Raw genomic sequence first — 12,131 nt, 5'->3', positions numbered from 1 at the left:
GTATTTGATACAGACTGTATCAAATATAACGAAATACCATAAATGACACAGAGCCATCTCCCTGACAAAATAGCTGGACGCTTTTTTTCTGGAACACAATTATTAATAATTGATTTAAAAAAAAGCCAATGGGAGTTTTTTATTTGAAAAATTCTTTGTGACACAGCGGGTGTCATTTTAACTTTAGACTTCGGTATAGAGCGTGCCAACGTGTCGTTACCACGGGGGGGTGTGGCATTGGGCAATGTTAAGTCAACCTGGTTTTTACCCCTCAAAGATGTCCGCCGCTACCAAAAGACACTTGTTGACGCCCCCTTCAGGAATTTTGGCACGCTCTATACTAGTCTATATAGCGTCCATGTGTGAAACAAACATGGCGACTGACTGGTACAAGTATGTTATGCCAACAAAAGCTGTGTGTTGGATTTGTTTATTTTGTGCAGTGTACAGGCAATGTTTTGATACATTTCTCTTCCATTTTTGCTACATTTTTATAAATTATCTGACCATTTGAAAATATTTCACATCAAACTATGCATATAGTTGATGCCTCATTGATACAGGTTGATGCCTTTATTCGTGGTGAAATATCGACCTCATTTTCTCGTAAGAGTTGTGTGGTCTGTGTTAATAAACTCCTGACACAAACAACACTTAAAAGAAAAGTATATTTTCGGGCTAATTAATTGCATGAGGGAACAAAAGAAAACGCCCCTGGTGTGTTAGGACCATAATTGTAGTGAGCCTAACACTTTTAACCAATTTTAACAAACTTGTTAAAACTGGTGCATTTGTAACAGTAAGTGTGCTCTGTCTGTGTGTCTCCTGTAGGTGTGGAAGGTATAGCCCAGGCTTACTCTACCTGCCTCCCTCACATCCGTTTCTACGGTCCTACTAACTTTGCTCCCATCATCAACCACGTGGCACGCTTTGCCTCCCAGGCCCTGCAGCAAGAAAGGGCAGCTGTAAGTGATAATGTTGGCCTATATCTGCTACACACTGAGCCACAGAGTCACTCTGCGTCTCTGCAGAGATGCAGAGTGACTGTCCTCTGTCAGCCTCCCATTCTGTCCTCTCTGCATGCTGGCTTTAAACGTGTATTTTAAAGTTGACCACTTGAACCCCAGCATCCTTATTGTGGGGGAGCTCTTTGCCAAAAAATATCCGATCTACAAGCTCACAACGTGTCGCTTTTCGACGCGTTGTGAGCTTGTGGATCAGCATTTTTTTGGCAAAGAGATTTGGTGTTGACGGAGAAAAAAAGTGGTCCATGTATACAGAGCCAACTCAGGTCCAGTTTACTAAGTCTAGAGGGTTTAAGTGGTTAAAGAGTAACAGTGCTTGAGCTGGCTTGCAAAACTTATTTTGACCTGAAGAGTGTGAGATTTGAACACATAATTCCCATAGCCTGCCAGAGCAAAGAAGTGTGTGGGTGTGGGGTGGCTACCTTTCAGCAAAATAATTTATTTCACTGTACTCCAGCCAGGGACCTTTCTATTTGAAGTGTTAAAAAAAAGAGCTATAGTGGCTCTAGGCTACAATATAAAACTCAAAGAGCCAGAATAAATTAATAAGCTTTTTGTTGTTGCTCACAGTCTCTCAAACACATTAACTAAACACATTGAATGACACAGCATTAATTGATGCCAATACATTTCTCATCACATTCAACTCATTATTTAATCTCTCAGTTGACCCATCATTATTGCCGGTCCCGGGAGTCCATGTCGCTTACAGACTGGCTGGGTAACTGACTTGCCATTGTTGAACATGCATAATGTGTGAGAAATGGTTCCGCCAGGCTATGGGATATAGTATATCCTCTGACAAAAACCTAGCCAATTAATAGCCGAGTAATCGTCGCTCCGGACCATGGGACTAACAAAAAAGATGATGAGAATAATGGCTGCTCATCTGGGGACAATCTCTATTCCACCTATACAGTCGCTAGTTGCTCAATCTTGATTCATTTCACAACGGTTAGTTTAAAAGCCTGACATCTGTTGTCTGAACATTCATGAAACACTTTTGCGCTCTAACTATTACTGTACATAATGCTTCTAGCAATGATTCTAATTTTGTCAATGTTAGCTACAGTCAAGTAACGTTACCTAACATTAAGTAGGATACTGTCAGCTGGGGCTATCCTTAAAAAGCTAACATAATTGCGGGTATTTTTGGCTCTATGCATTCACTAGTGTTGTGTGGGTTGATTGAATACTTTATTAACAGTTTGCAAAGACAAGAACAGGGAAGTACAGTTCAATACAAGGTCCAGAGGATACACTGTGGCTTGTTTCTATTTGGGTCCCTCCTTTGTACTCAATTCATTGAGTTCTGCGGATGGACCCGCAGGGCGAGCAGGTTTGGTTGAGCTTCTGTTCAGACACATTTATCACAGGTGCAGGAGGACGGGTCAACATTCTCTCTCTCTCTCTCTCTCTCTCTCTCTCTCTCTCTCCTATTCCTCTGTATCTCTCCTCCTCTCCTCCTCTCCTGTCTGTCTACTTTTATGTTTAGAGTTTAAAGAGAAATTTGTATTTGCCAATATTGTGGCTATCCAGACATGCTGGGTACACAGTGTAAGTGGCCTGTTCATGGTGCTGAACCATTCACAAACCGTGGAATGAAGATCAACATGGATATTTGTATTGTCCAGTGCAGGGAGGTTACAGCAGTGAAAGTGTGTGTGGTTTCTGATTCTCTCATGTACACATTTACGTGTACAAGTAGGAAAAAAGGTGAATTGTCTAATTCGTCGCAACCAAACCTGCATTGTCTGGTGCTGAACATGTCAGTGTCTCTCTCTTACTCTCTGTCTGGAAAGCAATTGAATGGACTCTCTATGTCGGAAAAGCCCACGCTTAACATTTTGATTGACTGACAATAAAACATAATTAATACAAGGAGTCAGCGATCAGACTTAACAGACATTTGAATGACAGAAATCTGTTAAGAATGATGTGCGTGTGTGGCGGGACATGCTGTGCACACATAACACAGTATGGCTATGTGTGGCCCATCAGAACATCATGCATGTTGCTTAATCTCCACCCCAGTTACACAAAATTCAACAACTCAAATGTTGTCGTCGAATGTTCACCTATTAGGCAATAGGGACGCTAGGGTGCTGTATATATGTGGTTAAGAACACAGAGCTGGTTAACCAAATTCGTTGTTGGCAGAGCAACCAATCGATAAGCAGTTTAGAACTACTTGTTCTAGAACATTCTACACAGGAACTTCTAAGTGAGCATGCTGTTTATGGTGCTGACAAACCAGCTGTCCTGCTGTGTGCTATTCTTACTCTCGCTCCGTTCACTGTTGGTTGCATGCTCAAGCTGTGTTCCATGCATCGGGTTAAAAGTGAAGCTTTTGAACAACGTAAGCGGTGGTGCTGGATATTGTTGTGTTAGCGCCATGCTTTGCCATAACATTGCCTATGATTGTGTCCTGTCAATGATGATGTCATACCCACTTGGCTCCAAAGGGCATGAAGCCCCTAACCCTGCCCATGTTTGTGCCGCGATTTGTCCACACAAGGCATACAATCCCTCAGACCTTTCTGGTGTCAGCGCAATGCTATGGCCATTGACAGTGGCGTGCACAGACATTTTGAGGGGCAGGTGCTCAAGTAAATTATACTTTTTTTGTTTACTTGGTCTGATCTTTTTTTCCCTCTACACCTATACCTCTTTGCCAAAAATAGCCGATCCACAAGCCCACAACGCCTCGCAGCGCGAGGCGTTGTGAGCTTGTAGATCTGCTATTTTTGGCTAAAGTTCTCCTCAGAAAAGGGATGCTAGGTTTCACATAAAGATTTGGCGGACCCCCTGTAGTAACTCTGAGGACCCCCTAGGGGTCCCGGACCCCCTGTTGAAGACCCCTGCTGTGCCCTTTTTTCAAAAGCAAAGGGCAGGTGCTCTGGCACCACCTAGAGTCTATCTCTGCACGTCCCTGGCCATTGAGAACCGCAGAGCATGAATGACCCCCCCAACACACCGCTGTCCACACACTGCTGTGCCTGCCAGCTGTACCGATTCCACTGCTGTGTGTCAAAAGTCGGAATCATCAATTGTGTTGCCGATAAACCTTGACGTTAAAAACATACCAATACATTGTAATATGGTGTCCTGTGAAGGTAGAAATAAAGCGGTGATATTTATGAGTTATTAATTTCATCATGCATCTCGGTAGCCAATCACAGCACGTCCTGCGAAGTGAAGTGCTTAAATTGTTTACATTATTATTAATTTCATCATGCGTCTCGCTAGCCAATCACAGCGTGTCTGCGAAGTTTGAAGTTAATTTCATCATGTGTCTCGCTAGCCAATGACAGCACTTCACACTGGGTCTGATTTTTGTTTTGCCTATGGTCGTGTTTTCCACAGCATGGCGTCACAGCGAAAGACACATTTTCATGACGGAAAGAAAAACTTTCACCACGGATGGGTCCTAAACCCTCTTATAGGAGCGGTTGCACCGCTCAAAAAAACAGTACACAGTAAAGTACTGCCTGGTACAGATCCATTAGGTTACATTTTTACACTCTCAGAGTTAAATGAACACTCTGGATTTTGCAGTGTATGTATCCAATAGCTTTTCCTCCTGCCTATATCTGAGGGTAATAGCTGGGTATCACTATGCTCCCACACAGATTTTCGTCCCTAATTGCACCCTGCCACCCGTTAGAGAACAGGAAAATAGACAAAAGACTTGTATTGTTCTGTATTCTCAGTGTTTCAGGGGCTATTTTTTGCTTAGTGTAAGAGTCTTTGTTGTTTTATAATATGAGTTCAAACAGGTTGAAGCCAGGGAGCGGACAATGCGATGTGACATAAGCAGATGTCGATTACATACAGGGGTCGAGGGAAGGCTAGTGTGTGTGTGCGTGCGTGCGATGCGTTGATGCATCAGTGGGCGCGTTGGAATAAGAGGGCGGTCTGCACAAATCTACAGCTATACTCAGTCAATGTACTCATTCTTTGGATAATGAGAAAACCTGTGCGTGTGTGTGTGTGTGTGTGTGTGTGTGTGTGTGTGTGTGTGTGTGTTACTGTGTTCCTTCAGTTTGTGCAGATGCACTGCAACGCTATGGACTGCCCTCTAGACTGTGTCACACGGTGTGTCCCTGTCTGTATGTGTGGTAATGATTCACTAATGAGCGCAGCTGCTGGCACATTAAAGACAGACTTCAGAGCCCTTTCGCTCGGTGTGTGTGTGTGTGTGTGTGTGTGTGTGTGTGTGTGTGTGTGTGTGTGTGTGTGTGTGTGTGTGTGTGTGTGTGTGTGTGTGTGTGTGTGTGTGTGTGTGTGTGTGTGTGTGTGTGTGTGTGTGTGTGTGTGTGTGTGTGTGTGTAGGCCATGGTTGTGTGACATGGAGCCTCTTGTTCTGTATGTCTCTGCAGAGCTGTGTGTGTGTGTGTGTGTGTGTGTGTGTGTGTGTGTGTGTGTGTGTGTGTATGTACAGTATTTGTGTGTTATTATGCCTAATTTATGCCCCATCGTGCAACAGTGTCGCATACGGAAATAACAAATAACAATAACATAAATTGCCGATTTACAAGCTCACAATGCGTCGCATCCGTGGTGCATTCTGAGCTTGTAAATCGGCAATTTTGAGAGCGTGGCAACAACTGTGTACAATGAAGTATAAATCGGTATGCGACACAGATGTGTTTTTATAACCACCTGAACCCTAGCATCTCTATTCTCAGGGATAACATTCAGCAAAAATAGCCAATCTACAAGCTCACGACGTGTTGCCTTACGATGCGTTGTGAGCTTGTAGATCGGTTATTTTCGGTGAAGATATTTAGTGAACAGCTAAAACAGGAGGGGGCCTAGTATGGAGCCCTGTGACACCTTGTGACACACGCACGCACGCACACACACACACACACACACACACACGCACACACATGCACGCACGCACGCACGCATGCATGCACAGACAACTCTTTACAGTAGCTTACTGGACTACAGTATTTCTAGCACTATTGTGTGCGTTTGTTGTGGTATTGAATGGTATTCATTTCTACAGTGACTTTATCCCAAGCACTTTACAATATGCATTACATTCACACATCCACACTGACAACTCTACCCCTTGAGCCACTGCCTTTGTTTTTTGTTTATGTTGTCCTTTTTCATGTTTTAATGGCATTTTGTGTTTATGTATCCTTTGAACACTAGTTGAGATCCTAGTGTGATTTACTTCCCTCTTCATACTGAATATTCTCACACATTACACTACAGAAACGTAGTAGTTCGTCCGTGCACAGCCATACATATCTCCCTTGGTACTGTTGATATCTGCATAGAAACAATCTAAGTGTATATATAGCCTACATCTTTTAACAACCACACCAAGCCCCAGAGCTACACTAAATAAAAACATCAAAAACAAACAAATTGTTTGTTTTCTTTTTTGTTTTGTTTTGCAGCTAAATTAGCCTCTCTGTCCCAGCATAATCAACATGCATTCTAGTGAAGCGTGATTGCCATGCTTTATCCCGCTTTCTTTATAAACCTTTCTCTCATGTTTATTCCTTATCCTATTTGCGCTGTCTCTCTGCCTCCTTTTCTCCTCTAGCTCTCAGTCTCATTGTTGTCTCATTCTGTCCTCTTCTTTATTTATTTCATTCAGCCGATGTGTGAAGCTAGAACCACACGGCAGAATCCTGAACATCAATATAACTTGTTAAATCAACACTTATGCTTAATTCATACCCTGTCATGTGGTGTTGTTGCATGTCAAAAATAGCAGATTTACAAGCTCACAACGCGTCACATCGGGCTTCATGATGCTACTTTGCACTTCTACTGTCTGTTGCGTTTTGTGTTACTTTGGCACTTATGACGCTTTGTGACAGTGCTTCCCTGCAGGGCATGGCACTTGTGAAAGCAATTTCTCTGCCTTGCCTGTGTGTCCTGCTTTGCGGTAACCAGATATTCTCCTCTACAGTACCTTGCATTATCCCATTTTCCAAAGCCTAATCCTTTTTCCCAGGTTTTTACAACTTCTCCGCTTTTCTGTCCCTGCACTTTTCCGTCCAATTCATTCATCCCCCCTTTCTCTCCTCTTCATGAATTCCTCTTTATCTGTCTTGCACTGGGGACAGATGGCATGATCGGTCATATGAATGAAGTGCAACAGAATGCGAAAGAGAAGGACTAGGTCTATTTCTGTTTTCTCTCCTTTTTGCACTTGTTTTTCCATCCCTTCCATCTGTAATGACTCAGAACAGATCAGAGCACCAGGCACAGAGAAAGGCTCGGGACATAAAGTCAAATGCAAAAAGCATGTTTTTTTTCCCTTGATAAACAAGGTGGTCATACACGTGTAAGCAGTCCAAACACAGGTGAACAAATCCAAACAAAAATCCAAATCACAGCACAAAGTGAAGTTCACATGAGAAATCAGTCTGACCAACGAAAGCGAATTAAATATTAAACGTGATCAAACAAACACCAGGGAAAACAAACACAGGGAATAAGGCTGGTGAGTGATGATGAACACAAGATACAGATCATAGACAGTCTGACAGAAAACAGAGGGGAACGGGCTGGTATATATACAAAGTATACTGATTATGAAACTATTTGCACGTGGGTAATTGGATGAGCTGAAGACACACATTACAAAGAAAGTAACTGATGCAACCATTTTGATGTGACATTTTCATTGCATCTGAAGAGTTCAACATTAGTGAACATTGACGAGTCCCTATCTTTGTGCATTACAGTCACCCAATCACACACGCATTCACACACCCACGGCAGAGGAAACCATGCAAGGCACAAACCTGCTCATTGGGAGCAATTAGGGGTTCAGTGTCTTGCTCAAGGACACTTCAACACTAACTCTGGGGAGCCAAAGATCGAACTGGGAACCTTCTGGTTCCCAAACGTCCGCTGTATCTCCTGAGCCAGTGCCGCGTTGAAGCCAATGCATGCCGAAGCGTCAAACGTGTACATTTCCCATGTTGTCTTGTGGATTGTAGACAGTGCGTTTTTTTTTGTGTAGTTTGTTGGAGTGGCTGCTTTTTTGTGTGTGTGTGTAGTTCGTTTCACTTATGTTGGAGAGTGGCTGTCTCTGTGGAAGAAAACTGCAAGCAAAATGCCTGTCAATTCAACCACAGAACTTCTTTCCTATTGGCTAACACAAAGTTCACCAATGTTGCATTGAAAGCGTTATATCAAAATGCAGCGACCCAATGCTCCAGCCCCTTCCTCCTCCCTCTTGCGCCAATAGAATGGAAGTGAACGGGATGCTTATGCTTCTGAAGCGTATGTATGTGTCCTTGGACAGTTGAAGATCGTCACGTGATTCGCGTAGACCTCAGATATGTTAAATTGATTCCGATGTGATGATAATATAAAATCTTATTCTTTAAACGCCTTACCTTTTATAAGTGCACCACAAACTGTTTGTTCTGCTGCAACTCTCGTGCACTGCTAGTGGTCCATTGCAGAGTTGTTGCGACTCTCTTTTTACATAGCTCTGGTGAAGACTACACAGCCAAACAGTGCTACACAATAAAACTGGAAAAACACTATTAAAACACAACGACAAAATAATTGTCAAGTGTTTATAGGACATTTCACTGTCTGTTCTAATTATTTTCCTACCGCATTTACACCTGTCTTCAGCCTACATCATTATGAATCATGATGTTAGCAGTTGTCATATAATTCACTAATTATATCATCCACAGCATCAGTATGTATTTTATCTGTCTTGCATCCTTCCTTCTCCTCATCTCTCTTTCCCTCTCTTGTCATCCCTCTACAGCAGTACTTCACTCTCCTCATCATTACGGATGGTGTTATCAGTGACATGGACGAGACGCGTCACGCCGTCGTACAGGCCGCCAAGCTCCCCATGTCCATCATCATCATCGGTGTGGGCAACGCGGACTTCGCCGCCATGGAGTTCTTGGACGGAGACGCCAGTGTCCTGCGCTCCAACACGGGAGAGGAGGCAGTTCGTGACATTGTCCAGTTTGTCCCTTTCAGGGACTTCCGTAATGTGAGTATTCATAAAGAAATAAATCTGTACCTTTCTTTCTTTATTGTTTGACTGTCGAACACACACATTTATTTGTACAAGCTTTATCACACTGGCCTAAAGTGGAAACAATGAACTCCCCATGTCCTTAGACACTCAGTTGGGTCAAGAAGGATTTTGAAATGAAAAGACGTGCAGTCCGTCCGTTCTCTAGATATATTGACATGACACTCATTGGGGGCAAACCTCGCCCCGGAAGTTTGATGAAATACATTCTAGTGGATGGAGCCGGCTGTACCAGCTCATGAACAAACATTATTTTGAACGATTGCGACCTTTGTCATATAATCTTTGAGTGCTCGGACAAAAACGTATAATGAAGAAGGTGCTCTTTGGTTGGACACTCAAAACGTGCAACAAAGGAAAATAAACTACGGCACTCTTCTGGTGAAAAAGCCTTTATTAAGGTGGCTATTTCATTGAATTGAATTGAGTTAAAAACTGTGACGGGGATAACCCACTCGTAGCGGCCCCACAGCCTTCTTCAGGGTATGCAAATTATGTATGTACCTGCCTGTCACTGTGTGTGTGTGTGTGTGTGTGCGTGCGTGTGTGCGTGCGTGTGTTTTGTGTGTGTGTTTTATTTCTCAGGCTCCAAAGGAGACTCTAGCCAAGTCAGTGCTAGCTGAACTGCCTCAACAAGTCACCGAGTACTTCAAACAACGGAATATGTCGCCTTCCAAAGCAGCACCAGAGTGAGAAGCCCTGGAGACCATAAGTGTATATTATACAACGTTATAATATAAATTGCCAAAATGTGTTTTCTCATTGTTGAAAACTCTATGCTATGAAAGTGTGTAGATCAGCTGTATTTGTGAACAAAAAACAAGTTGCAGACACAAACATACAGTAAATCTGGTTCATCTATTTGCTAGGTTCTCACAATACAATTCAAAAAGGAATTGTATCCACTTGAATAGGTCTTCAATGAGACTATCAAAATTGAAATGCCATCTGTTTAATTAGTGTCTATAAAACAGGAAACAACTAATGTAAAAAAATCAATAAAGGACCTTGCATGTGTGCAGTGGTGGCAGGTGTCTCGGAAAATACTTTATTATGCCAGGTAAATTATGGTATTGAAGTTATTTTAGCCCATCGAGATCAAAGATCACAGCTTTATGCATGTGTATGTTACGTGATTGATACTGTGTGATACATACAATACTGTACTTGGTAAACTTGCTCCCAAGTAAAAAAAAATACTGTACGTGTGGTTGAAATACCCCCACTTTGCCACCTGGATCCTTTTCAAATGATGCCTCAGATACTGTAAGACGGCTGTATTCCATGTTCATGTTCTCGTGGTGAGTGGTAACATTTTGAGCCTGGACAAAGGCATGTGCTGAATGCACAATGCCTGCCTACAACATGTCCACTGCTTACATGTACAGCATAAGCGTACAATCTAACAGATGCACTACTGCACGACTGTTGCTCCAGCACTGAAGAGGAATTGTTCATTGTATAAATAAAATGCGCTTTATGTTACATTATGCTTAATAAGTTCCACGTACCTGACTAAACCATAAAGAGATTAGTCTCTAGTGATAACGCCAACACAAATACAGGATAGATATAGGATAGATACACTATGTTGAAGGCAGGGTGACTTCTACCATACTGTATATACTGTACTGCTGGTTTTGGGGTCCATTTGCTGATTTGTAAAAAAAAAACTTGTATAATACTGTAGCCTGATATATACTTTGTCTTACGATGGTGTCAGACGCCAAAATAACAGATCTACAAGATGCGTTGTGAGCTTGTAGATTGGCTGTTCCTGGTATGCGACACTGTCATACAACAGGGTATAAATTAAGCATGACCTGCTGAAGATGTCACGTAATCCTGCATGTTGCAAATATCAACTCAGTTTACAAAACAATGCTGACAGTGACAAAATGCATGTTTTTTTTTATTATGTATTCTAATTTTGTAAACAGTTTCTCTAAAGAAATTTTGTGAAATGACAGGAAAATAAGCTGGGAGTCAACACGTGGCAAAGAATGGTGTTTCAATTGAGAAGGCTATTACTTTACACTTTCCCGGTGCAGAATTGGGAGCTTTTGAAATGCATATATCGAATGTATATTTATAATGAAGTCATGACAAGCCAATAGACATATTTCTTAATGTGATCTTTTATGCAGTGCTCAAATGTGTACTCTGTTGTACTAATATGTGTATTGCTGTGTACCTTTGTACTGAACATGTTGCTATTTTTTAAAGTTGTGTCTATTTCCCCCTTTCAGGTCAATAAACTGAAAGAAATGTCAAACTGTGTGAAGAAAAATAATTAACTGGACGGTTTAGGATGATAAGACTTAGACAAAATAAAACCAGTTTTAACCCAATATAAACTAGATATATGATTTTTTTTTAAACAAACATCTGTATTTCTCTATTATAGGTTCTACGTTAGTCTTTTGGAAATGTGCCTCCTCTTCATTGCTTGCTTATCTAATCTTTAGAGAAGGATGCTGCTTCAACCCTCGAATATGTGGATCCATTTTGTGTTTTGCCACAAGAAAGATCATATTGGTGAGTTATTTTGTTGAAATATTTTGATTCAATTGGCAGTTTATAATGACATTAATTGTTTGGTTGTATAGATGTAATATCATGTGGCTTGTAGTCCGTCATCACTACCGGGGCCCTGGAGTACTCACCACGGGCCCCCACCCTCCCCCATACCAGCCCCTTTTCAAAGTATCATTTTGGAGCATGTAATTTGGCAAATATAACACGATTTTCCAAATAAATAATTGTGGTCTCTCGTAGCAGCATTTGTCATAGCTCTATGAAAAAAAGCTGATGTCAAACCCCCTCTTTAAACCTGTTTGAAAACACAACTCCATCACCAGATCAGACTTCCTCTTAGCGACTGGTTTCCCAGAATGAACTTGAGATGACCCTACATCAGCACACATGAAGCTAACTTTAGCTTGTGGCACACATCTGATCCTCTCATGTTTTTCTAAAAGGAGGTGAATCATCAATGCCAGATCAAATTCTTCCCCTTTTAAACACCCATGTCAAGGTTAGATTTATGCCAT

The 12,131-nt window shown here is 41.9% G+C and overlaps 1 protein-coding gene across 2 annotated transcripts in view; it reads left to right on the top strand.

Annotated features, from left to right (window-relative positions):
- Positions 1–11,353, top strand: part of cpne2 (copine II) — a 59,082-nt gene extending 47,729 nt beyond the window's left edge. For both annotated transcript variants that reach the window (XM_084059949.1, XM_084059948.1), the window contains exons 14-16: positions 832–965; positions 8,797–9,033; positions 9,664–11,353. In XM_084059949.1, the coding sequence (XP_083916075.1) occupies positions 832–965; positions 8,797–9,033; positions 9,664–9,771 (479 nt within the window). In that variant the 3' untranslated portion in view covers positions 9,772–11,353. The remainder of the gene's footprint in view (positions 1–831; positions 966–8,796; positions 9,034–9,663) is intronic.
- The last annotated feature ends 778 nt before the right edge of the window (positions 11,354–12,131 follow it).

This window comes from Gymnoscopelus microlampas, assembly GCF_963454915.1.
Source record: "Gymnoscopelus microlampas genome assembly, chromosome: 6".
In the NCBI taxonomy this organism is placed as follows: Eukaryota; Metazoa; Chordata; class Actinopteri; order Myctophiformes; family Myctophidae; genus Gymnoscopelus; species Gymnoscopelus microlampas.
This window is presented reverse-complemented; position numbering and strand designations above follow the sequence as displayed.